Source organism: Gobius niger (assembly GCF_951799975.1).
Source record: "Gobius niger genome assembly, chromosome: 15".
Taxonomy (NCBI): domain Eukaryota; kingdom Metazoa; phylum Chordata; class Actinopteri; order Gobiiformes; family Gobiidae; genus Gobius; species Gobius niger.
In genome coordinates, this window is record NC_136866.1 from 6,809,482 (window position 1) to 6,836,878 (window position 27,397).

Genomic DNA, 27,397 nt, shown 5'->3' on the forward strand with positions numbered 1-27,397 from the left:
TTAATAAGCGGCTTTTCTTTCTTTCTTTCTATAGTATACTGCGTTTTATAAAGCAATGGCAGATGGGGCTGGTGTTAAAGTTATACGAGGAACAGAACGGCTGTCATTCATATTTTCAAAACTCATACAAGCAACAACCACAGGCGTAACACAGCTTCTCCCTCACTCTTTTGTTTACTAAAGGGTCTTATTCTTTTTCCTTTCATAATCCACAAACGCCTTGCAATGAAGTGATTAAAAAACAGCGGTAACGGATGAGTTATCGGGTCTCGTGACTGTGGGGAAAGGTGTGGCCCCGAACTATGATCATAAGCGGATCACACTGCAATAAATGGTCGTATTATGAATGAGGGCTTGACTTTGAGAAGGTTTGGACTATAAAAAGAATCATCTCATGCTTTATATGTGTGGTGGTGTTATGCTTTTGCCAGTTTGTTCCATCTAAGAAAAGTACACCCTACTCAGAATCTATATATTCTTTATTATAAGCAATTTTGAGTCACTTATCTCTTTCAAGATGGTGGTCATGATTTGAAGTTCTGCAAAGTTCCCCCACAGCAGTCACGGTTGCAGGCTGTGGCTTGCATGCCATTTATCAGATTTCCACAGTTCTTCTTGCGAGTGGTTTCACAAAGGAGAAGTTTGTACTGAACTGTTCATTCCGCAGAAAGTGCAAGAGAGTGCAGTTGTACGTACTGTGCCGTGGGGTGTTTGGCGACATTTAACAGACTGGGCAAATTGATCAAATAACAAATCAGTAACAAGCATCGATATTAACTTGTGTTTGATTTTTCACAGAGGAGCTGCCGGCCCCCCCCCCCTTCCTGCCATGTCGTCTGAGTGGTGGCTGGTTTCCACAGGCAGCTCGAATTCAACCTTCTCGCAATGCTTCAACCAGAGCACTGTCCTGGACGGGAACAACTTCGGAGGGATACCAGTTGTGCTTCTTCTGGACTTCTGTGTCTTCATAGTAGGCCGAGTTCTCACGTAGCACTTTTTTTCGTTTCCCCCTTCTCCCCCCTAGAGTCATTTCATATTTCCCTTTCAACAGTTCCTTCTGATTGTCTTCTCTGTTATACGTAAAAAGTTCTGGGATTTTGGACGGTTGGCGCTGGTTGCCGAAAATGAGGGGTACGTCGACTCTTTTTTGCTGCTGCTTCTTCACATTGGTATTTGTTCGAAGCCAAGATCTTACCATTATATTTGGATGTTAGGTTTAACGATTTTGGACACCGTAAATATGGCCGCATGTCATCCCTTATTTCCAGCACGGATGAACATGACCACGAACTGGTATGTGTTGAAATGGTTTGCCTTTTTTTTCTGTTATTGTGCAGCCCTTGTCATTATCCATTTTTATTACTTACTATATTTACATTGATGTTTAGGGCTTTTGCTCATGGGTGCCTTACATCATCAGAATGGAGTGAGTGTCTCTGCTCTAACTCTTTATCTTAAATTTGCCTTATTAGTGGTGATATTCATTCGGTGTTCTTTGTTTTTCAGCGATGAGAAAATTAAAACTCGATGTGGCATAGACGCTACACATTATTTGTCCTTCCAACGCAATCTGATAATTTTACTCATCATCATTTCTATCACCTCCCTTGGAATTGTTTTGCCTGTGAACTTCACTGGGGACCTTTTAGGTGAGACTTACCCGAATAACATAAACATTCCCATTCATTCAATACTGTATGTGCAGTACAGTGTAAGGTTTTTACATTGCCGGTTGTATATGTGAAAAATTACTTAACATGTCTGTTTTTGCTCATACATAGATAACAACCCCTACAATTTTGGAAGGACAACAATAGCAAATCTTTCTCAAGGGTAAGATTCACCTACAGTGGCAAAAGTATCCGCTCTCCTTTCACTTTTGATATTTTGCCATAGTATGGACCATAAACATAAATGGAAATTTTATGTGAAAACTGAAATTTAGGATATGCTTAAGTATCAACCCTCTTTCCTTTTAGTGCAGCCAATTGCCCTCAGAAGTTGCCAGAAGATTTGTGACTGATCACATGTTGACCTAATGACTAAATAAAGTCTACCTGTGTGTAATCTAATCTCACTTAAAATACAGCTGATCTGTGATGGTGTCAGAGGTCTGTGAAGAGACTATTGGGGAGCAGACAGCATCATGGGATAAAGTTATTGAGAAGTATAAAGCTGGGTTAGGTAATAAAAAGATTTCCAAAGCTTTAAAATATCTCTAAGTGCAGTTAAATACACCATCCAGGAATGGAAAGAGTATGGCATCACTGCAAACCTGCCAAAACCCGGCCGTCCTCCTAAACTTCCTGACCGAACAAGGACAGCACTGGCCACGGCTGTTACCACGAAGCCTATGATGACCCTGGATGAACTGCAGAGAGCTACAGCTCAGGTGGGGGAAACTGGCCACAGAACAACTACTAATCATACACTGCACAAATCTGGCTTCATGGCAGGGTGGCATTTTTAGAAGAAAACCATAAGAAGTCCGTTTGCTGTTTGCCAGAAGCCACCATGTGCCTCAGTGGCTCCTGGCAAACTTCTGCTCTCCTTGTTTGGTCAGTAAGTTTAGTAAGTCTTGGTAGGTTTGCAGTGAGGCCAGACTCTTTCCATTCCTGGATGGTGTATTTAACTGTACCTTGAGAGATGTTCAAAGCTTTGGAAATCTGTTTATAACCTAAGCCAGCTTTATACTTCTCAATAACTTTATCCCGGACCTGTCTGCTCCACAATAGTCTCTGAACAGACCTCTGAGACCAGCGCAGATCAGCTGTATTTGAATGGCATTAGATTACACACAGGTAGACTCTATTTAGTCATTAGGTCAACATGTGATCATTCAGTAATCATCAGGAAGCTTCTCAAGGCACTTGGTTGCATGAAGAGGAAAGTTAAAGGAGGGCAGATACTTTTGCTGTAATTATTACAAACCTTTTGGGTTGTGACATTGTTTCATATAAATCCCTTTAATCTCTTTATAATGGACATTTAATTTAGCAACTCTTTTTGTTAGGAACCAGTTGCTATGGCTGCATACAGTGTTTGCAGTTGTGTACTTGATACTGACAGTTGTCTTTCTGCGACGCCACACTTCACAAATGAAAGACATGCAGAAAGAAATTGTAAGCCACGTTTTCTTGCTCCTTGTGACTTCAATGTGCAAGAGAAAGACTGTTAATAACACAGAACTCTCACATTTCCGTTTTCAGGCCAGAAATGCCTTGTTTTTGTCTTCGGTGCCCAAAACAGCCACGGAAGATGCAATCAGCGCTCATTTTGCGTACGTATCTTTGGATCCACCTTGTGGCACAGGTCTGAGTGAGTGTGACCTTGGAGTCCAATGTCCTTGTTGTTTGATCATTTTCAGAGAGGCGTACCCAAGCTGTCGCGTGTGCGATGTAACACTGGGCTTTGATGTGGCTAAACTCATGCACCTTGATAAAGAAAGGTAAGATAGAGTGTTTGGTAAATATATTGCTAGATAAGTTACCATTTTCCCAGTGTAGTGCTTTTTACAGTTATGTTGTGCTGTGCTTGCGCCACACTTGTTTTACACCTACGAATAAAAAAATAAAACATGCTTTTGCAAGGCAGTCAAATTCAAGCTGAACGAACTGTGACTGCCAGTATATATGGCTTATCTAATCACCACGAATCTTATAACCTCATCAACACCCGTACTCAGCATTTTAATGATGTTTCTTTCATGTATGATGTAACCTAAGCGATATCTGAATGTCAGCCATGACAGTAGGGTGAATTATTTCTGTCACTCCCCTAAAGTACACAGTTTTAAGTATTTAGATTGAAGGCGGCTGTTTGTTTTGATACTAAACCTGTCACTTGACTATGTTTGACTCTGTATGACTATGCTTGTTGTCCTTTTAATTGCAAGAATGCGTGCCGGGAAAAACCTGCGCTACTATGAGAAAATGTTGGACAACACCGGCAGCCGTCAAATGATCAGCCCCAAAGTCTGTGGTCAACTCTGCTGCTGTGCCTCATGTGCAAAAGTGAGTTGAAAGTGTAAACATAATGCTTTATTCCGTTATCTTTTCACTTTACTGTAGACAAATTATACAAAAGGGGCTTCACTTTATACCTTTTAAAAGTTAGAAAATTGCTTATGGTGCTTCCTTAGGTTGACGCCATAGAGTTTTACAGCAACAAAGAAAAGCTCTTGCTCGAAGATTTTAGAAAGCAGGCGGAGGAGGTGCCTAACCATCCTTTGGGAATTGCATTTGTGACACTGCAAACTGAGGGGATGGCCAAGTAGTAAGTCACACAATTATCAAAACAAAAGAGATTCTTGTATTATGTTTTTTGTTAACTTTTTTGCCTAATTTCAGCATATTAAAAGATTTCAACGCTGTGGATTGTAGCCAGAGCTGCTGCTGTGGAAAAGGGCCTCAGCCCTCACAATACAGCAACGTTCTGAAAGTGAAGAAGTGGACAGTAGGCTATGCACCACATCCCAAAAACGTGTTCTGGTAAGAGATCATTCGTCATGCATTTCAACACATTTAGTCATAAGGTCAAACTGTCGGTCAGCATCTTTGTTTCACTGTGCAAACACTTATAGTTGTAGAAGTTCTCCTTGTCATGAAAAGGAATGTCGAGATGATTGAGATTTTCCACCCATTTGTCATGTCGCTGTGTCCTGACAGGGAGAACCTCTCAGTGCGGGGCGTGCTGTGGTACTTGCGCTACATCCTACTCAACTTGGCTCTCTTCGTTCTGCTGACTTTTCTCACAACTCCCTCCATTATCATCACCGTCATTGACAAGTTCAATGTGACAAAACCCATTAAAGACCTCAATGTAAGTGTGTTGGTTGAGCTGATCAAATTGCAGTGAATCAAAGTATGACACAAAACTTAGCACTTGGCTAAGAATGGTGATTGAAACGAATGGTAAAAAAAAAAGTAGAAACCCAATGTCGCTCTCGGATCAAAAAGTTTTCCCGTACATGCCATGCCATATTGTGTATTTGTCTTAATTATATAATTACCATATTTTCTTTTTGTGTCCGGTTATTCCAGAGTCCTATAATCAGTCAGTTCTTCCCCACCCTCTTGCTCTGGTCCTTCTCCGCTCTACTTCCCACTTTAGTCTACTATTCCACACTTGGAGAGGCCCACTGGAGCAGGTTAGAAACATATAAAAGGCATTTGTTCGTTTGTTTTTTGTAGTTGATTTTGATTTTGTATTGTTCTCCCACAGGTCCAGTGAGCAGTTGAGTATGATGAGAAAGCTTTATTTTTTCCTGCTATTTATGGTGCTTCTACTGCCATCCCTTGGACTTACAAGGTAATTCGGATCAATATTTCATCCTGATGGTTAAGTAAATTTATACATTTACAATAAATGATTATCTTATAAACATGACTGCATTAAGGAAGCATTTCAAAATTGGTTAATTAATATATAACAAGCCATGATAATTCTACATTAAAATGACTGTCCCTGTCTGTCAAGTCGCTGATGAGTACTAAATTAGATTTTTTTTTTTTTGTCTAGCCTTGCTCTTTTCTTTAGATGGCTATTTGACAAAAGCTTTCTTATTGATGGAAAAGTGAAGTTTGAGTAAGTAATCTTGTCGTTCTTATATAAAAAGTTCCTTACTTTTTATGTTTGACAAACTCTATTTCCGCCTTTACCAGGTGTGTGTTTCTCCCAGACCAAGGAGCTTTCTTTGTGAACTACGTAATCGCAGCTGGCCTGATCGGCTCTGGGATGGAGCTGTTACGGTTGCCAGGGTTACTACTGTACACCATTCGTTTGGCCTTTGCCCGTTCTGCTGCTGAGAGAAAATATGTCAAACAGGTTTGTTTGGGTGTTACTAATTGGTCTCCCTATGTCTTAACATAGGGAGACTTGTCCTGCACAATGGATAAGCAAATAATTTTGATCACAATCTTGGGCTGTTAATATCCTAATCGTATCACTGAGGTTTTCCATCCAAAAGAGATTTACATATTTTTTGCTCACCGCCTCAAACAAAATCACATGGTAACTTCATAATGTGCAAAAGTAGTTTTACTACTACTTTTCAAATCATGAAAAGTAGTTTTGACCCTGAATAAAAATGTGATAGAACGTAATGTGTTGAAGTAGATCTTTTGTCTCATATTAATTCATGCTAAATAAAGAACAAATATTTAATTTTGTGTTTGCAGAATCAGGCCTATGAGTTTGAGTATGGGGCTATGTACGGCTGGAGCCTCTGTGTGTTCACTGTGATAATGGCCTACAGCATCGTATGTCCTATAATTGTACCTTTTGGTAAGAAAACACTGAATCTCAGCCAATCTTTTATATGTTGAAGTTACAACACTGTTTTATTTTTATTATTTACCATTTCGCAAAACATTAACTGGACATGCTTCTTTACTTATCACGATTTGCTATAATGTGTCCCTCTAACGATGTACCTTTTTTCAGGTCTGCTGTACATGTTACTTAAACACCTCGTGGACAAACACAATCTGTACTTTGCCTACCTGCCTGCTGCAAGCCTGGACAAGAGGGTGCATATGGGGGCTGTCAATCATGCAATGGCTGCCCCCATCATCTGCCTCATATGGCTGTACTTCTTCTCTGTTCTCAGGACCGGTCAGCAGGAACCTTTTACTTTTAAAATTACTCTTTGAACCAGTGTCTGCATTTACAATCTTACATTTTTTGTTTTTTTTGCGTGTTTAGGTTTTATGGCAGCTACGTCCCTTTTCACACTCGTGGTGTTATGTATCGCTATATTTATCTCCCTGAGCTACACCTGCTTTGGGGTTTTCAAGTATCTCAGCCCGCACAATTACAAGGTGAGCATTGGCCTACATGGACAGACAGGACATACTGTAATCTAATGGGTAAAATAAATGTTTATTATGCTCAATTGCAGATCACAGACGAGGATGAAGATGCAATCGATGGAGTGGAAGAAAATACTATGGTAATCCATTACAAATAATACCTGAACCATCTCTTTAGGCTCCAAGCACATCAGGAGAGTTTTACGGATGTACGAAGAGAGCAGATGTGGGTCTTTTTTTTCATTTGACAATTGAAATGTGTGAGGATTGCACTTCTTTGGTCCTCATGGCGAGCTGCTGACATTGCTGCAATACCACCTCCTAGTGGCTAGTGGCTAGGGACGAACTCTATAATAGGGAATCATATGCAGACTTTGTCTCCCAAATTATAGTATTTTGTCATGTTTATAACCATCGAGGTTTTTGTTATCTGGATTTTTAACCTCTTAAACCCCACCTGAACCGAGCACATATTCTCCAGTTTAGCTTTACCCAAATCTAAAAGCTTCTTGAAAAATGCGTCAAAATAGAGTTGAAAGTGAGGAGGAAAACGCAACAACAAAGTGACAAGAGAGCGACAAAAAAGTGGCAAAAACACAACTAAAAAGAGTGACACGATGAACATGAGAGAGTGAATGGGTGAGTGGTTCCTTACTGTAAAGCGCTTTGGGCCTGATAAAGGTAAAAAAGCACTATATAAGTTGAGTCCATTATCATATCCATATTCATCTTCTTTGAACTGTACCCTGGTGTGTACTTATACTTTCTAATAGAAAATAATGTTGAGTTGTGTTTGTTTATTTCAGTTTCAGTTTATATCAGTTTGCCTTGATGTGCTGGCCTTTTGAAATCATTGCGGTTGTAACTTTAGTATTGCAGGTTACCAGAGACATAACTGTATCTTCTGTTTCATAGGTTTATCTTCCCAGAGTGCTCAACACCAAATCTCCTGCCCAGCCACAGTCAGAAAAGGAGGAGTCTCCAAAAGTACATCTTTACGGTTCAACAGAGGGCAGTCCAGGCTTCGACACCAGTGCCGTGGAGGACAATGCTTCAGAGGCATGAGTCTCTTATTTTAATAGGAAATACGCATAGCCATGAAGGTGTTAAGATTCAGCTTAATATTGTTTACGGTAACATAATCTCCAAGCCATAAAAGCTCATGCCAAACTGGTGAGGGAGGGAAGTTTGTTTTCTATACTATTTAATGCCAGTGGACACCTGCCAAGGGAATTTCCTTTCTGCACTTTTATAGCAAGAGTCTAATTGTGACACATTTGTTCACTTGCTGTATTTGTATGTGATTTAATCTCCACACACACGTAAAATTATGGAAACGTATGAAAAAGTTACAATTAACAGTTAATATGCGTACCCCTTTCATTGCTATTAATCATCAATTGTGCGGTTTTTGAACCTTCCTAAAAGTTGGTTCCCTTGAAACAGAAAGGTAATATCTCTATGTAAACCAGAGTGCAGTTTTTTACAGTATCCAACCTACACATGATAATATAGGATTAAGCAGAGGAGTATGAATACTTGTTGAACCGACTGCTATTAATTATTACCGCAGTTGCCTCGTGTGCCACTGGAGGGCACTGTTATCTAACACATATGCCACTTGTAGTATGTCAAGCATGAATGTTTTACTTTGTAATATTACCAGTAGCTCCGCCCCCTCACCTGATGCTTTAATCTGACCGCCTTTTGTACAACTGTCCTTCCCTCTTGGTCACACCACTTTGCATCAGCTAAAAAAACGACTGCACAGTGGATACAGTTGTTAAATATGTGTAATGGAGTGCTACGCTTACTCCCATTGTTAACATTGTATACACAACTCCTGAGCTGGACAGACTGAACTCTTCAGTATTGACAAAATAAATGACAAAGTCCCTGTCTAAAAATGTAACTATTTTATATTTATTGATTTATGAATGTAAACCTTGAACTATAGGTTGAGATTAGTTACTTGTTTATATGTGTTAAGTTGCTTATTTGGCAAAGTTATCAGTATTATGGCTGATGTCTCAACCATGTGAAATAATAAAATAGGTCACAAGCGATACAAAAATAGTCCAGACCCACATTGAGATTAAATAAACTTGTGCAACAGAATATCATGAGAAAGCCATTGCTGGTGAGGATACAAAACCACTAATACGTTGCAGATACTGTAGTCTCATGTGGCCCAGGGTTGAGCTGGGAAGCAATGTTTTGCCTGTGATATCAAAACACCTAACAATGGCTTTGCATGTATTGTGTAATGGTCCTTCTCGCTCAGTAAAGCAGGCGTCTCGTGAATAGCATTAACTCCATTGTGGCCAAAGATGCACCCTTTACTGACCCAACATTTAGCCACAGGTCTGCGCTTGAAGTTTCCCCCTCATGTTCGCATTTCTGATTGTTTTATACAACATTGAAATCCATGCTTGCAGGCTGTAAATGTTTTTTCAGTAGGTGATTATGTTGGTGCTGTGTTTTATATTATATTTCTTAATAAAAACGGGGCAATGTTCTAAAATAAATATATTTTAGAAGCTCTTTCAGTGGTAGCTATTTTTTCTAATTCAACTGTATAGATACTGCTAATTCTGCTAATACTACTATTACTATGCATAACATCAGGGGCGGACTGGGACTGAAAAACAGCCCTGGACTCTGACCAGCCTGGCCCAAATTAGCGTAATTGTGACACTTCCACAAATACATATTTTAACCTCTAACCACCCGAGTGCATTTTCCCCAGGTCGACTTTTTATTTTTATTTATTTTTTTATTGGTATCATCAGCAAAAAGAACAGGAAAGGTGGTCATAGAAACAGAAGCAGAATCATTAATATAAATAATAAATAATAATGGTCCCAAAATTGAACCTTGTGGTACACCATACTCCACGGAATTCCTTTTAGATTCATATTTTTTTATACTGGGCTTTACCCAAATCTAAAAGCTTCTCGACTGGAGAGCAAAGGAAAGCTAAGACCTACAAAAGTGATGGTAACTTTTTGTCACGTCATTTTTGTCATATTTTTGTTGTGTTTTTCATTATTTTTTCTATTATTTGTTTGTGTTTTTCTCACGTTTTTTTTTTTTTGTCCGTGTTTTTCTCACGTTTTTGTTGCCTTTCATCACATTTTTTGTCACTTTTTGTTGCTTTTCCAGCACATTTTTGTTTTGTTTTCATCCTCTTTTTCTCGCTATTTTGATGCTTTTCTTTTTAGCTTTTAGATTTGGGTAAAGCTCGGTTGAGGCGGGACTGGTCGCTTCTGTGCTCTTCCAGAATGGACACATGGCCAGTCCGCCCCTGCATAACATCAAGGTCAGAAATCATGCAATTTGTGAAAGTTAAAACTATGAATGTGCTTTTCCCTATGTGTGGAATGACTGTGCGCCCCGGTGAACCTGCTGCCCCCCAGCCGCAGCACTGTTGCGTCTGTGCCTTTTGTAAAACACAGACACCATTATGCAGTCACTTCACTTCCTCTTCTCTCTCAGCATTCACTTAGTTGTACACTCCCAGGCCTGCGAGACCCAAGAAAGAGCTTATTTGTGTGTCCCCTATGTGTGTATCAAATAAGAATTAGGCCCATTTGCAGTTCTCGGGGTCTGGTCGTTTCGGGTCAAGTTTTCTTCACGTCACCCTCAAGATCGATGGATGTGACCCCCGGCTGCCCTGATTTGTATATAAACATTGCAGGGGCCAATCAAGATGCCGCGTGGGACGGTGCCAGCCAATCGGAGCGGTCCCGGCAGCGGCGTGTTCTGTAGCACTCCCATCTTTTGTCGGTCAGGATTAGTGCCGTGGTAACGCTGGTCTCTATAGAACTGAGGTTCCCAGAGCTGGAGGACTGGGACCACAAACATTACGGCTGCTGATGGGAGAAGTCCAAGTCCTACTTCTGTCTAAGGGCCAATTGGGTTTAAAAAGTAGCTACCTCTTCTGCTACCACTCCCCCTTTCAAACCATAATGAGGTGATATACAGAAGTGCTCAGAATATGTTGAAGAAACAAATAGTCGTAGTCTGTTGTCTAAAACGTAGGCTAGTATTCAACAGACAGATTAGGGCATATAATACATGGAGATACAGCAGACTTCTAGTTAGTCCAGTGAGAATGCATTTTAGTTCAAAATGTAATTAAAATTAACTTTAAAGTGGTAAGTGTTTGCATCTCTGTACCCTGGTTGGGAATCAATGGATTTGATGACAATATGATACGGTAACTACTGTACAGATTTACAAAGTAAAAATCGAACTCTACGGGGACATCTTGATCAAACAACTCCCCCATTCTAAACCGTAATGAGGTGCAATCCTGAGCAAACCCTCTCAGATGAACTGGTCCCAGTGTGACTGAGTGTGTGGGTTGGTGAAGGGGCTGTCCCTGCTCTGTTCCTCTGTGTGGGATACAGAGGGAGAGAAGTCACCCCACTCCCTAAAGGTGCGTACACACCAAAAGCGTCCGCGCCTCCAGCTTCCATGTTAACCCTATGTAGAGGCGCTTCAACGCGCTTCGAAATGCAAGCAAAGCTGTCCGCGCGTATTAAGCGTAGCAAACGCGAGCGGATGAGGAAGGACGCGCGTCAAAGCCAGGGAGAACAGCGCGGTGAGCGAACAGGGAGGCCACGCCCACTGCTTCATGCACTCAAGTAATCCAATCTACACGTGCGTTCATTTATGCCTTGTTAACCAATCAGGGACGCTGACTGGGCTCAGGCGTCACCTGTTACCTGCAACAAACCATGCCCGAGTCGGACTCGGTTCGACTTTGGCCGCTTGGAGGAGGGGGGCGGAGCGCGGCGGCTCGCGTTTGCTCGTGTATGCGCACACGCACGGATACAAGCGGCTGTTGTATGGGCGGGTGCATTTGTAACGTAAAACAGTGAGAAAAGGCTGTATTTATCAAACAGAGCAGCGGCTGCCTCGCTCTCGTCTCCCCGGCCCCCGACCGCTTCGCTCCCGGGCGGCTCCCCGGAGCCCCGGCCACATACCGCTCGTCTCCCCAACCGCTCACTCCCGACGCCCTGGCCGCTTCACGCACGTCTCGGGCTGACTTTACGGGAGCGGCTGCGCTTCTCCCGCCCTCTCTACTACTGTACCCGGTTTGGCCACAGGCTTTAGTGGGACAGATAAAACCTGCAGGTGCATTTAGATCGCTTGTGATTTTGGTGCGCGTTCGTGTTAAGTGCTTTGTTGTAACGTAAAGCGCAGACTTCAGGAGTTCACCAACATAAAGATGTTTAACCAGTGGCCGAAGCAGCAATGAATGACATAAACTGAGCGTCAGATCTTCTGTTCTCGTAGCCTTTTTTGAAGGCTGTATGTGACTCCAAAGAAAGGCTCAGAGCGGCAGGTGCTGCTCCCCCCCCCCCGCCTCAGCTGAGCGGGACAGAGGGACGCGCACTTCTCTATTTCTCTGCTTTATTAAAATCGACTGTTATATTCACCACAGCCCCTTTTGTTAAACTGTAGTAAAATGCAAAGAAAAGTGGAGTGAAGAGATTTGACAGGGCTCATAGTAGACATTATTTCACGCAGCTGTTTAGGTTTTTTTCTTCTTCCGCATTATGTTGCGCTGCTGCTGCTCACGTGCACTTGTAAACAACTCCTCGTGTTCGGCCACGGCTCGGTTCGTTTGTGTTAGTGTGAGCGCGGGCCGTTCGGGGCATCCAGGCCTTTCCTCAAATGAGCTGGAGAGTGGCAGGTTCGGATGTCAAGTGTGAGTGCGCCCTGAGTCAACAGACACGCCTCCTATGTTTGACGCTTGCAAAACTTCACGCGCCAGCAAACAGGCGTTTGTCGCGAGTGTGAAGTATGTGAAGCGGCGTTGTTTGGCGTCCAACGAGAGGCAGATGGGGCGTGGACGCGCGTTTGGTCTGTACGCACCTTTAGTGGGCCAACACGGCTCTGGGCCAGGCAGCTGAACTCACCACTGCTGACCAATCATGTGACGCCAAAAAAAAAAACGTAGTTTACGGCCAATTACAGCCAGCATTAAGAAATACAAGAAGTCATATGGAAAAAAAGAAACACAAACAAGATCACTGAAATAAATGTACTCTGTGTCATGATGTGAGATATGTTTATTCAAATGGGCTGTGAAATATGAGAGAAATGTTCATTTTTGTGATAACAATATTATTACAATATTAACCCTTTAAACCCAGGATGATCAATTTGAAAAAATTAAGCAAAAAAATAAAATAAAGACTGAAATTAAGCAAAATAAGGAAAATCAAACTTGTGATGACAATAAATGGGTGATATAGGCTGTTGCACATACAGATGATACTTTGTGTAACTTATAATACCAAAGAGGTGCACTAGTTGTACTCGCTTTAAAGCAGAGGTTCTCAACTGGTGGGTCGGGACCAAAAGGGGGTCACGGAACCATTTCTGTGGAAGACTATGCCTGGAACATTTCTTCCAGTTATTTTTAGTTAATTATCCACTGAAAAAGTCCCTGAGTCTGAGCAAATGTTGAACGCTGATTTCTTTTGACCGTGATTTTATCTTTAGGCTATATTTTATATATTTTATTCAGTGTTATCAGTGTTAAAATATGTATTTTAACAAATTCAAGCAGCAAAGTGTTTTATGGATTCAAATAAATTTTCTTATTTGGGTCGCAGCTTGACATTGGGTAATGATGGGTACCCATACCATACCAGTGGAGAACCACTGCTTTAAAGAACAGGTTGATAAAAATGTTGGCTTACAGGATATGATCAAACTGTAGGCCTAGCTTCAATTTCTGATTGTGTTATTTTTTGGTTATGTTCTGTTTACCCTTGGGACACAGAGGACAGCATCACTCAGGCACTGTGTATTCAGTATGGCATTAATGAGAGCAGTTCATGTAAGGTGAAGCACCAAGTTGCATCCTTCTAGTATAAAGCACAGGATCAGCCTCACTGTTTTACTGTTGAAAATGATTTTCTGGAAAGCAGCCAGATGTTTTAGACTAACCTCCACCAACTACACACTGTTTTCATTGGATGCTGGACATGAGCCAAGATAAACCAACAAGAGTTCATTTAATGTCCATTTATAAGAGGGGACAAGAGGGATTTAAACGCCACTCTGTCTGGACTCCAAACGAGAATAAGCATTCTTGTCAAATTACATTAAAAGGGATGATATAAACATCCAACTATAAATAACTCTATCATTTTTGTCTTCTTTGCATTGAAATGCCTAAAAGGTTGCACTTGTTAATGCCAAATGCCGACAAACACATAGCCTAAAGTTGTATTTTTCCCCCTGACTGACAAGGCAATAGGCTATAATGATAGTACGCAACACAAGTTTTCCTTAATGTTCATATTAGTTTTCTGGCACTTTTGCTTTACACTCACTTTTGCCAAGCACGCAAAGACATCAGTTAGATCCAAGCATACATCCTGCCAGCTGTGCACAGGGCTTAGCAAAATCTGCCTGCATGACACTTCATGAAAAACTGCCAGTCCACAATCCCACCCTAGGAGAAAAGGACTAAGCCAGTTTGACTAGGCTATGTAAAAAAAAGTAGTAGGCTATGTAGGAAAAAATAAATACTTTTTTATTTAATATACCTTGAATGTTAACATTAGCCATTATTCATATGGTTAGTAGCCTATTATTCAGACAAAATCAAGTAAAAAAGAAAAAGAAAAGACAAACATTAAGGAGTTGTTGCCATAACAACCCGTTTGTTGTCATTAGCAACCTAACTGGGTTGACTTCCATGCACTACGCTACCACCGTTAGCATCTGCGAAGTAGCCTAGCTTTAAAAACGTGATCGAAACGACTTAAAACTCGCGTATGTTGTTCATGGTTGTTTAGTTTTGGGGAAATGGACTCAAACTCTTTATCACACGCTTTGGACCTCATGGCCGGGAGCGGTCACACTTTGACTGTTGAGGAAAAGACCGTTCTGTGCACTTCCCTAGTGATTCTGAGGAAGAACTTTAAATTTAATAGAGTCTTATTTTGGGGTAAAATACATGGAATAAAAGACGACTATTATATTGCTCAAGGACGAGGAGAAGACGAGATGCAAGACCAAAAGTGTCTGTACAGGTAAAGAGATAAGATAAGATAATCCTTTATTGATCTCACAACGGAGAAATTCTCTGTAGCAATATAACCGACTTTAATTTGAACGTGATTTGAACCTGGAAATGTAACTTAAGTTTTTCCTCAGCATCAACTGCATGGACTGGTTCCTGCTCCCCCCAGCCACTGACTCTATGATCAAGGAGGTGTCCAAAGCAGCCAAAGGTCGCTTTGTGGGTGACCCCACATATGTTTATGAACATGTTGAAATTCTGAGAAAGGGGGAAGGTGAAGATATTCCAGTGGAGCAAGTGCTGGTAAGTGATGCTATCAAGATGTGACCCAAATGTATAGAGTAAATAAATTACAGTGTTTTGTTTCAGACTAAGGTGACGGAGGAAAACAGATTGGCAGTGACCGTTTTTCAGATTGACGAGGAAGTGTCTGTGGTTCCAAGGGGTGCGTTCATCATGACTCCACATGGGCTGGTGCAAAGAAATCGCAGCTTTGAGGGTAAATTGTTGGCTATTTTTACTCTGCTAGTGTTTCAACAAAGTTACTACTAAAAGTATTAATGGAATTCAGCATATTCAGCAAGTCCATTGACATCATTCTTTGAGCACCTACAACCAACCAACTGCAGCAAGCCTAGCTCATTTAAAACCAGGGGGCAACTTTTTATTTTGTTCCACGTGATAAAACAAAAAACACTATGTTCATTTTCTAGGCCTTTCCTATTCGGAAGCTGGGAAACTGGACAATTTCCTGCATTTCACTAAACAAAAGAATTTCAAGAAAAGGTCTATCCTGGAAAAGGCAGATCTGAACCCTGTAATGGACTTTATGGATCTACTCAGCGATGATATCCCCAAAGGTAAGCTGTGTCAAGCAAGAATAAATGGGCCAATCTCAATACACACTTTCAACTGTCAAGTCATGCCATGTTTCAAATGTTACCCCAAATTAAATACAAACGAATCATGGAAATTGAATTGAATGAAAGAAAGCACATTCAAAGACATTTTCCTCCAGTAATATTTGGTCTGGCAAAACTTTGATTGATATATGATTGACACCCATTATCTGTCCACAAAAGTAAAAATGCTTTTATAGTCTGAGAATTCTCATTAGTTTCCTAATCACGTTCTGATTAAAAATGGCAGCTTCTCTTTGTAGTCTTTCTAACCAAAAACCACTGGGAATTGAATGAAGATTTACTGGGTGGAAAAGACAGTACAGTATAAAACACTATGATGCCAAAATAGTGAAAGGATTACTCATATGGGAAGAAAGTTTCTGACAAACTGAAGCTGCAGTTTTTAAGTCATGAAAATTACCCACAGGATTGCAGGGTTAAGTAGAGCGTGATTATGTGAAAAGGAAGAAAATTGTAACTTAACCCCCCCCAAAAAACATGTGATTTTAGAAAAGTATTTTATTCCAGATTGTCCCAACACAAAGGGAGAAGAAGATATGTGAGATAGGAGTTATGTTCAGTGCCTATGGCTAAACTCACGCTGGCCTTTGATTTAGGACTGCTGCGTGTTCTGTTTGTGTGAGTTCTCCAGCGGCAGACATGACACAGCTGTCTCAAGGCCTAACTCCACGCAGCCTCCCATAGTGCTGCTCCCTGTATACTAAAATGTGGTTTGTTGCATGCATCTCTATCACAAGCCGTGGTCCCTTCTGAGAAAATCATTCAAGCATTTTATACACAAAGCCTTGCAAACTGTTACCACCCACTGATTTTATGTAAGTCCTTAAATCTTTAAACAACTGAAATCTGTTTTTTTGCTTGTTTTCACTTGCATGGCCGACTTGCTGCAGCATACCATTTTTTTTTTTTTTTCTTTTGCATTGTTGGCTCATGAATTTGTCACACCCGAACTGTGCAACAGGTTGAAGCTGTAAAAAGCACAAAGGCAATGATTTATTGAAGGATTTCCCTGGTGCGGCATGACGTGACTGCATCAAACATCCATACTTCCCGTCTTAAAAAGCAAAGCCAGCAGCAGACAGCTGTGTAAAGCAAGCAGGCCCTGAATATGAATGCAAAAAAAAAAAAAAATCTTAGAGGGTTGTTTCAAGGTCTTGCAGGTATTTTATTTTTTGTGATTGTTGATGCCTATTTTAACTGTATTTGCGCTGAATTACAGAAGGTTTGTTTATAACCTGAAAATCTAGTATATAAAACAAACATTTTTGCTTTTCTTTAGGCTCATGGCACTTGCGTTTTGAATGCGCCAACCACGTGTGTGTAATCCGGAGTCACCTGTGGCTCGGGCTGACCTTCTATCACATCCCCACGACTCCTCAGCACGGATACGTCTACATCGGAGATGGAATCAGGAATGTGGACCTTCCCTTTATGCTCTAAATAATCCTATGAGAAGTTTCTATTTCATTTCATTGCGAGTCAAATGTAAAACTGGTACAAATTGAATACTTGCCTAGTTCCAAACTTGGGAGGCAGAACATTTTTTTTGTATTTTATTTGCACATCTGAGTAAACACAAGATACCGCCTACTTTGAGCATGTAATGGTGAGCTACATTAACTTGTCAGTGTCCTCACTTCAAGGGCTTTCTGAGGGCCAGCACAGACTAAATAGATGGCTTTGGGTGGAGCTGGGCATGATCCATTATAAATAACACAGCTTTATACACATTCGGTCGGATAAATACAGATGGATAAAGGCTCCCAGAGAAGGATATTTAGTGAGGGTGAATCCAGTTGTAGCAAATAAGAAGGTCATAGTGGGCAAAAGTCCACCTGGTGTTTTTCCCAAAGGCCCCACCCACCATCCTCCAGATTGGTTGAATGTCCTTTCATCAATGTTTGAAGGACAGTCGTTTGAAACTATAGCGCACATTGTCCTTAAGCAACTGGCTTCCTACGGACATGAGCCTCTTATTCCACTTCAGTCCCTTTTTGTAGATGGGCTTCACCGAACCAACAGACCAGCGAGTTAGGTATCTGCAATAAAAACAAATATTACTATAGAACTTTATTTTATTTCTTCTATTTTTTTAATCTTGCTCTATAAATTGGGAAAAAAACATACACACAAACACACCCAAGCAACTGTTTGTTAGTAAACTCTGACTTGATGCTATCAGACCTGCATACACAAAATGTGCTTTCACGATTGTTATTTCATGGTGGATGAGAGGTTAGCTTTTTAAAGGGACTATACGGAGTTTAAAAATGTTAAAGCTAAGTATTTTCATCCCCCTACATGTTCCAGCCATGTCCTAATGTGTAGAATGAGCCCAGACCTGTTCACCACAACTGCCTCTAAAATCCTGCACTGTCACTCAAAAAGGTGTTAATTCGGTCCGAAGTGCTGTCATGCACGAGCTTAATATAGAAGCTGCAGTTACACATAAGACCTGAGGTGGCCGTAGTGAGCATAAAATGACTAACTTGCATCTAGCCCCTTTAAGCTTTGCTGCGGGTGAAAAAGGCTGAAAATCACAATTTCAGAAGACAAAATCTTGAATCCCATGCAAGCGGGGCTGCTTTTTGTTGTCCCCTTTTTTTTGGGGTCACTTTTCTATTGCTCTATTGCTTTTTTGTTGCGTTTTCATCACTATTTCATCACATTTTTGTCATTCTTTTGCTTCATTTTCATCCTCGTTTACATCTCATTTAATGTGTGTCAAACTTCGACACTTCAAGAAGCTTTTAAGGTTAAACAAATTGTCAAAGCCAGGACTCGAACAGTTGTGCAGCAGCCCCAACCACAAGACAATTGGCAGCACTAATGCCACATACCTGTTGAGTTTGGGTTTGTTCTTTGGGACATGTCCCTCTGGAAGTTCAGGCCTGTGGTCCGGAAGTAGACCTGAGCAGAACAATGTGACAGACATTAGGAAACACCACAGAGAAGGCTGAAGACAGGGTTGCATATAAACCCACACACCTGCTCTTTGCGCCATCTGCACACAAATGGCAATCTTACGATGTTCTTCAAAACACAGACCAGTGATCCTCCGGGGCAACATCCCTCCATCCGACCGAATGAACTGACGCAGCAACAACACGTCCTGACAGAGAAATCACACAAAAACATATTACATTGCATTATTGGATACCTGTACACTTGTGAGTTCAATGTTAATGAGTGTTACAAAAAAAAAAAATCATCATGTGAACTGTCAAAAATAAAAAGTAAATAAAAAAAAATAAGAATAAAAAAAAGGATCTTACTGTGTAGTTATATTTGTGCTGGAGATTCCATCTGTAGATGGGACACTTTGCCGTGGGATTTGGGGGCTCTGGTGCAGGTGGCTTGTCCAATATTTTACCTTCAATCTGTCACAGTAAATTACCATATATAAATATTATCACTGTACAAGAATAGCTCTGAAGTTGGAAAGAGTAATAAACCGCAACAGTAACAGAAGTACATTTTCCAAATATGAATACTTAAACTAACAGAGGTGCATCAATATGAATAACTTATATATTTTTTCTGACATGAATAGCAATCATTTTTGCGATTGGTTTTAAAATCTAGGATTCTTCTTGTGTGCAAAAACAATTATACAGCCAATTGCAGTCTTTCGCGACCATTTATATTGCCATTTTCGTGTCTTACTTTTGTTTCACAAGTAGTGCCATGTGTCATGCATGTGGAACTCTTTAAATTTTGCTTTCAAGAGTTTTTTAACGACCCACTTCAGAGATTAAACTGATAACAATTCAGAAGACTTTCAGTGTCGTTCATCATCAGCTCTCTGTGGTCAGCTAAGCATTAGGGTTCCTTTTGCACACAGCAAAGCAAAACTAATGGCCAATATCGTGTATATATATATTTTACTTACAGTTGTTAAGCTGCCCTCTTGCTCTTCAACAACTGAAAACAGAAACATCATAAATATGCAGCTGCAATGAAATAGTTTGACTATGTGCTACTAGTCTCCACAACAAGAGCCTGTAAGAGATCGTTACCTTGTCGAAGCCCTCTGCTCTGCACCGCCAACACAGAAACTAAAGGTACGTTTGTATTCTGAAGATGAGTCACGTTGAGCGTCTTATTACATAGATTTAAACCTGTAAAAGAAGTCCACACAGACCTCAGCCCAGACCTCAGCATGCTGCGAACCGCCATGTTTGTTTTCTGACCTTCACATCTCTTCCTGAATCTAGATCTCGCGAGAATAACGGGGGAGCGAGCCCTTCTCAGCTATAGCGACCACGCGGATCTGCATCATCTTACACAAGTTCAGGTATAAAAAATCAATAATCTCTACTAACTTTACAACTATCATAAAATATGATTTTTTAATTTATTTTTTCTTCACAAAGATTCCTATGAAGAAGCTTGTCATGTGCAGCCAGGGACAAAAAATGGTCACCTACACCGCTGCAGGAGAATAGAAAAAAAAAAAAAAATACATTTGTAGATATTATTTTTGAAACTTTTGCTGTAGATCACTGATATAAATACAAAATTACGAAAATATGTGTGTTTATTCAGAGTTTAAACTAACTAACTAACTGAATGACAAAAAACAAAACAAAAAAAACGCTTGCGGCTGATACAAAGTTTGTTTTACATGTAGTGCATAATCATAGGATAAGGATTTTTGGTAAGGCTATGTTTACATGTTTGCATTTGGTATGCAAATGAATTCATATAGATGTTGCACACGACATGTAAAGCGTCTTTGAGTGTCCAAATAAGCGCTATACAACTCTGATGTATTATTATTTATTATTAAGACACTTAAGCTGCTCTCTACTATACTATAACATAGCAAGCCAAATAAAAAAGGCATACTGGAATAATTTGTGGCTTTATTCCGCAAAAACAAACTGAAACTTGCATAAAATGGTTACTTAAAGTCCAGAAACCACTGTGGCTTTGGCACCACAAAAGATGCGCTCTTTGACAACTTGGAGAGCTGTTTCTGATCTCCATTCTTTGTTAGGCTTCACCCCCCCCTTTCAGCAACATCATTGACAGCTATCTTGGAACCATTGGCGCCATTTTGAGGAGGAATTCTTAAAAGTTTAGATTCAGAGTTTCTTTGAAATGCATCGTGCTGGTGGTGACAAAATCACTGATCTGGATTCCTTCACATGATGCGCTTGATTAAGAGTGTCATATATAATGCATTACCGCTTAACCTTTGTGAATTATCAGCTTCTTCTGTTCTTGTGTCACATTGGAGTAGAAGAATTCCAGGGCAATTTTTTCTTCACTCAAGTACCAAAGATGTCAGCCCAAAGCTGTTAAGGCTGCTTTTTGACATCTTCTGCAAATGATTTGGCTTCTTTAGAATCCCAAATAGTTTGTAGGAGCCTTTGCTGTTGATGGGACTTCATGTACCATATATCTATTTGAGCTTGTAAATTAGTAAAGAAATTATACAAATAACACATTTTACTATAAGAAACTGTTCAATAATTATTGTGGTAATACCGTAATCACAACTTTTTTGTCCAGGATGATCGTGAGTTGAAATTTCAATATCCGGAAAACTTTTCTATTTCTATTTTCTACTTCTTCCAAATTTCTTCCTAAATCATTCTGGATGCCAAAACCTAATGCAGGATTCTAATCTAAGTTATCTGAAACGATATTGTTTTCTACCATGCTTTGATGAACCACCCTTGTGTGTTAGAAACTGAGATGTATTGGCTTTTGTCTATTCTATCTATAGGTTACTTGGATGCAAAGATCTTTCCTGTGACCCGTCTCATGCATTGAGCAGTGAGGTCATTGACAAACAAAGCATTGCTGATCAGATTCCTTCATTAATGACACTCAGTACTTTAATGCATCCTACAAAATGGTGTCTAGAGTGTCTGGCCACCATCGCGGGCTTTGATATTTAAATGAAACATGGCCTTGCACAAACAGGCCCCTGAACCGAGGAAGAACAGAGAGAGTAAATCAGATAGGATTTCCCCCACATGAAAAGAACTTGTCTGACATTTTCACAGCGAGCGCCGGGGGACACTGAGGCAATGTTGCTTCGATGTCATGGTGGGGAAGTTATTGCTGTGTGGAAAAGGTTAGCGTCTTCACCCCTTGCTTTTTCCTAAATAAACTGCTTAAACGCAGCGTGGCGCGAGTGCCGCAGTGAGGATGAGTGTCCACGGTTGCGTTGCACAAAAACAAATCTCACTCAGGCCGTCTACATTCCGCTTTTATTGTCTGACGGCTCGGTTTGTTTTGTCTTTAATGTTTCGCTGCACACTGGAGGGCCCCTGCTGATTGCTCCTGCTCAAGGGTCCGCACACAAAAAGACCTGCTGGAGAAGCACAATAGAAAAAGCGTGGGATCCAAATAGTTGAAATCACAGCTACAATCATCATGTTTTGCAGCTAAACTTCTTAAAAAATACTTTGTACCATTTTATAATATTGTTTACTCTCACAAAACATATGCAGTTGTGTTTTGTTTCCCTCGTGTGTGAGTAATTAATGATCGAAGTGGTTCCAGAAACGTAGAGTTAACCTTAAAGGGATATTTCAGGATTTCTGACATAAAGCCTTATTTCCTTGCTATCCATAGTGTTGTTGATTTCTGGAGATTTGTTTTCATTTTTTTACTACACATGGAAATCACAAAGGAGCTTTCTATAAATCAGATATGGCAACGTTTAGAGGACTACCCGATGATTTTGAAGAGGTTTATAATGCAGGCTACTAGTTACCATAGACATGCGCTAGCTTAGCACTAGCCTAGCACCACTAAACTCTTCAAATATGCATGAATAAAAATAAAAAAATCTCCAGAAATCAACAACACTCAATCAATAACTAGGAAATGAGGCCCTATGTTAAAAATCCTGAAATATCCCTTTAAGTCCATCTCTGCAAGAGCTCAAAACAGGGGAGTGTTTTGCAGATATCATGAGGTAGCGCCCCCCTGCGCATAAAAAGACTAGACTAGCTCCTTCAACTACTTGTTTTGATCATTTCTGCCCTCAAATAACCGGATTCCTATATACTTAATTTAATTACAAACCATGGAGGACCAAAGGTGTCCAAAGCATCCATAATATTGGACATTGAACTGTTTGTCATGATGATGTCTGGCTTTTAAATTGGCTCGCTGAGATCCGTCTGAAGTTCCTTTGCGTCCCAAATTGATGGGTACAGCCTGGTATGCAATTAAGGCATATCTGTCACCATAAGAGGCTTTCCCCGGGTGATTAGCTCGTGAGGCCTGTTGCATCCAAGGAAGTCAACTGAACACATTTGGCCTATTTCGAGGGAGGGTGTTTGCTTAAAGCCCCCGGAACCCGTTGTGAATGTCTAAAGTCTGCAGAATCTGACAAGTCGGAAAGAGAGAAAGAGAGAGAGCGTCATTGACAAGCCAGGGAAGCCGGAATCCACCCCGTCACTTTAAAAAGCCTTTTCACTCAATGCATCCTCTCTACTCATTTTGGGGGTTTTGTGTGCGTACGTGCTAAATGACACTTGCTTCTTCAACAGATTCACCGCCCTTTGAAGAGGCTCTTATCCCGGTTTTCCCTCGGCTTGGCTGCCTAAGAGCGTGGGCTTCTCCCCCCCCCCCCAGATCCCCTCACGTATGCATACACTCCAATGAATCTGTCTGTCTCATATGCATGCTTAAGTGGGACAATCAGCCCTCTGAGCAAGTTCAATTTTCATGCAGGTTGCGTTGCCGCTGGGACAATAACTCCTAAGGCTCCTGAGTAGCCCTCTCCAAAATGTTTGAAAACAAGTTTGGACGCCAGTCGTGGTTTTTCTGCGCAGTAGGATGCCGTTTGTTTTAGTTTCGGGGCTATGGCTACCTCCTGGGGCTCAGTCTCCTCTAGCTGATGATTTTTGCCTGACCTCGTAAAGGGTCACCCCCAGTGGTTAGCAACAAGGAAGTGATCTAAGTTGCCCTAGAACAACAAAGCAATGTGCCAGTGGTTGTAAGTTTACTTTGATATCAATGTTTTTTCACACTCGAAGTTCGGAGGATGAAGAAAGAAGTCAAACAAAATACGCTTGTAAAACAGTAGGACGTAAAGTTCACCTATTCTGGCCTGTGCTCATTTAGACTGGTCATGTCATGCATTATTATGGTGTATAAACCTGCTCCTATTCCACATTTCATAATTCAGAGAGACGATTGAAGACCTTAAAGGAATAGGCCACTGTTTTTACATACTGAGATATGTTCGAGTTAATATATCCCCGTCTGGTCTTTGTCCGTGCGCTCTGCCAGGCAAACGGAGCACATACGCAGCCTCTCCCACATGTCACATAGCTCCAAAAAAGCTCACGATAGAAGCTACCAAGCTCTTCCACGTGTTCCCTATTTAAATAAAGTTACGTGAAGTGTTTTCATGCAAAGTATATTTACACAGAAATGTAACATGTCAATTTTCTAAGCAGATAAAAAGGGGTACTATATTGTGAGGCGTAATGATACGAGGAGCACAACGTCCGCGCAGTAACTCCTAAAGACTTCCCCCGCTCACTTCCGTCAATAACCTTTAGGGGTTACCTATGGACAGGTGTTAAGATTTTAAACAATGCAATTACGTTCGTCCAACGTAATTGCTATGTCCATATTAAATAAATAAATAAATGAAAATGAAATGACTGTGCGGACCAGACCAAAGACCAGACGGGGATATATTAACTCGTCTAAGGTTAGGTAAGAACATATCTCAGTATGTAAAATCGGTGGCCTATTCCTTTAAAGATTAATTCTTTCACGAATCTAAATCCTACATTTTTTATCACAACATTTTAGTTATGTTTGAAAAAAAGAGAGAAAGAGAGAGAGAGGGGGACGAAAGAATATTATTGCCACAACAAGGCAAGACAAGGCATATTTATATATACTGTGCATTTCAGACACAAGGTAGCTAGGCTTTGCAGATTTTTAGAATTGTAGAACTTGAAGTCCGTCCAGTATATAGTTTTTTTTTTTTTACCTACATAACTCATGAATATACTGTAGACCAGAGATTCCCTGAGGGCAAGTATTTCTGCCATCAGTGTGCATGTCCCAAGCATGGATAAAAAATGATCGCAGTCGGAAGGTGCTTGCATCTGTGTAATCCACAATGATTTAAATTTCTTGTCAAGTTAAGAAGTAAGGTCTGAGAAAAGGCCAACAGTATCCCCACGTTCGTTACCGTTCTTGACAGCTTATGAATGGCTGTAGCAAGACCCGTGTGTAAAGCCCAAGTCAAATGACAGCCGTTTGCACATTGGAGCTGACAACTAAATCAAACCCTCTTTTTCTTCTTTTACATTATAACTTTACTGCGCTGCGCTTCCCGGGAACTCCATCTGTTTCGTATAAAAGCTTCCAGTTTCACCTGCAGGAGCACACAGGCATAAAGCACGGCCAGTTGATTCATACATGCTACGCGGTTGTTAGAACTCGATACATTGAGCATGAGCCACGTCAGTTTGGCGCTGGGCTGATTTGTGAAGCTGCATCGGACAACTTCCATTCAACTCCCCGTTAGCGTCCCGAGTGCTGTGATTTCCAAGGAGACCAAAGGCATTCGCACGGATCAGATGGATTCCAACAACTTTTTAGTCTAAAAAAAAAAAAAACTTGTATATGTTTTCGTTTGCTATTATCAAATACATTACTGAACAGCTGGAACCGTAGAGATGGGTACCGTTATATATATTTTTCGATACTTTAAAGGAATATGCCACTGTTGTTCCATACTGAGATATGTTCTTACCTGAGCTTAGATGAGTTGATATGTACCTGTCTGGTCTGTGTGCGTGCCCGTGGAAGAGCTTGGTCGCTTCTAACTTCACCCCGTTTGAAGCTATAGGAATGTGTTTGGAGATGCCAAATGCTAACAACATCTTTGGTCGTTTTGCATGACTGAGCGCACACACAAAGACCAGACAAGTACGCATCAACTCGTCTAGCCTCAGGTAAGAACATATCTCAGTATGTAAAAATGGTGGCCTGTTCCTTTAACGATACTCGGTTTTCGATACCGACACCTGAACGATAATCTTTCCGATAGCGCAGCGGTTAGCGCCTCCGCTTCACAGCTAGAAGGTCCCGGGTTCAATTCCCACCAGGACGGGGCCTTTTTGTGTGGAGTTTGCATGTTCTCCCCGTGTCTGCGTAGGTTTCCTCCGGGCACTCCGGTTTCCCCTACCACTAAAAAAACATGTGCAATAGGTGAATCCTCCAGCCTGGTGATTCTGACCATCAGCCTGGCTCCACATCATGGAGATGGGTCCCCGGGCGCGGCACTGCCGTCGACCACTGCTCCTTATGGGTCGCCCCAGTGGCATCGATGGATGGGTTAAATGCAGAGGACAAATTTCCCTAAGGGGACAATAAAGTATACAAACAAACAAACAAATACTCAAAAAAATGGCGTCTAAAACCAGAAAAGATATGCAAATTAACAATATGGGGTGCATCTCCAATGTGAAAAAAATGTGAAAATGGGGAGTAATTTGGGGGAAAGGGGGAAAAATTGTGGTAATAATAAATGTTTTTTTGTTGCAAAAATAGAGGGAAAAAATTTGAATAAATTGGGGGAGAAATGGGGGAAATATTAGTAGTAAAAATTAGCAAAAACGGGAGAAACAAAGTTGGAAAACAAGAAAAATTGGGCAAGAATAAGAAAACATTTCTAACAAAAAAAACATGGGGCAAACATTGGCCAAAAAATAGGGACAGCATGAAAACTTGGATCTAAAGATACAATTGTTTCTTTTTTCAATACTTTACCTGTACCTACCCTTTTTCCCGATACCACACTGGTATTGTTTAACGGTACCCAGCCCTGCGTATTGAGGGCCGGGCACACTGACTTCTCATACATGGTCTCGTTCACCACTCTCTCAAACCACCACAAAGCACTGTGCGATTGGGACATTTTTGAAATTGATGTGCTTTATACTGTTCTCTCTAAGGGCTTTTTCCTATATCACTTTATGACTTTCTCTGTCTTGGCTACCACTTCCATGTGCTTGTCTGTAACCACTTTGCAGACTGTTATCTCTGCAAGTGCAACATCTGACCCCGCTTCATTTTATTCTTAGATGAAACGTCCTGAATGGCCATAACGTCTCTCTGATATCTGCCATATATTTCTTCACACACATCCTTATCTCCTCCCTAAAAATGTCAGAGGCGTTCAAGTCTGTTGTGAAACCAAACCGTTACTCTTTTTATCAGCAGGCCCGCATACGTCACGTAACCCAACATTGCGAGTGAATGTGAATAATTTTGAACCCGGCTCTCAAAGTTTGTTCAGGAAAGGTTGCTTCAGTTGCACTTTTATGCTGAAATCTCCAGTGGATAGTAGCATTTGGGTCGTTTAGAGTTCATCTGTCAGCTCTTGGAGACGGGAAAGTGAGCAGTGTGCATGTAGCGAGCCTATCTCATTCCCTTGTTCTTTACAGGAACCACACCTGCATTGTAAAAAGAAAAAAAAAAGAAGGTGTCACCAAGTTCACCCTGGCTTCCTCATTAGTCTGTCGCCTTCCTTCAAGCTCCAGCTGAGAGTGAGGAAAAAAGGTGAATGCACAGGCGGACATAGAGGGAGCACAGTCTGCTCA

The 27,397-nt window shown here is 40.9% G+C and overlaps 3 protein-coding genes across 3 annotated transcripts; 2 read left to right on the forward strand and 1 right to left on the reverse strand.

Annotated features, from left to right (window-relative positions):
• The first annotated feature begins 822 nt into the window (after nt 1-822).
• tmem63a (transmembrane protein 63A) lies at nt 823-8,111 on the forward strand. The gene is made up of 22 exons (XM_079572239.1): nt 823-970; nt 1,052-1,131; nt 1,215-1,293; nt 1,389-1,426; nt 1,507-1,649; nt 1,782-1,833; nt 3,014-3,122; nt 3,210-3,280; nt 3,368-3,448; nt 3,896-4,013; nt 4,142-4,275; nt 4,350-4,490; nt 4,668-4,821; nt 5,043-5,149; nt 5,224-5,310; nt 5,521-5,586; nt 5,664-5,826; nt 6,180-6,285; nt 6,445-6,615; nt 6,706-6,821; nt 6,902-6,952; nt 7,728-8,111. The coding sequence occupies exons 1-22, from the start codon at nt 830-832 to the stop codon at nt 7,875-7,877; spliced, it is 2,358 nt and encodes a 785-aa protein (XP_079428365.1). The 5' UTR covers nt 823-829; the 3' UTR covers nt 7,878-8,111.
• Nucleotides 8,112-14,405: 6,294 nt separating this feature from the next.
• On the forward strand, nt 14,406-17,284 carry rsph9 (radial spoke head component 9). Its single transcript, XM_079571737.1, has 5 exons — nt 14,406-14,878; nt 15,003-15,171; nt 15,238-15,367; nt 15,582-15,728; nt 17,071-17,284. The coding sequence occupies exons 1-5, from the start codon at nt 14,652-14,654 to the stop codon at nt 17,229-17,231; spliced, it is 834 nt and encodes a 277-aa protein (XP_079427863.1). The 5' UTR covers nt 14,406-14,651; the 3' UTR covers nt 17,232-17,284.
• Nucleotides 17,285-17,292: 8 nt separating this feature from the next.
• On the reverse strand, nt 17,293-19,990 carry mrps18a (mitochondrial ribosomal protein S18A). The gene is made up of 6 exons (XM_079571738.1): nt 19,811-19,990; nt 19,684-19,715; nt 19,067-19,171; nt 18,780-18,903; nt 18,632-18,701; nt 17,293-17,830 (listed from the first exon to the last, which is right to left on the reverse strand). The coding sequence occupies exons 1-6, from the start codon at nt 19,968-19,970 to the stop codon at nt 17,686-17,688; spliced, it is 636 nt and encodes a 211-aa protein (XP_079427864.1). The 5' UTR covers nt 19,971-19,990; the 3' UTR covers nt 17,293-17,685.
• Nucleotides 19,991-27,397: the final 7,407 nt, after the last annotated feature.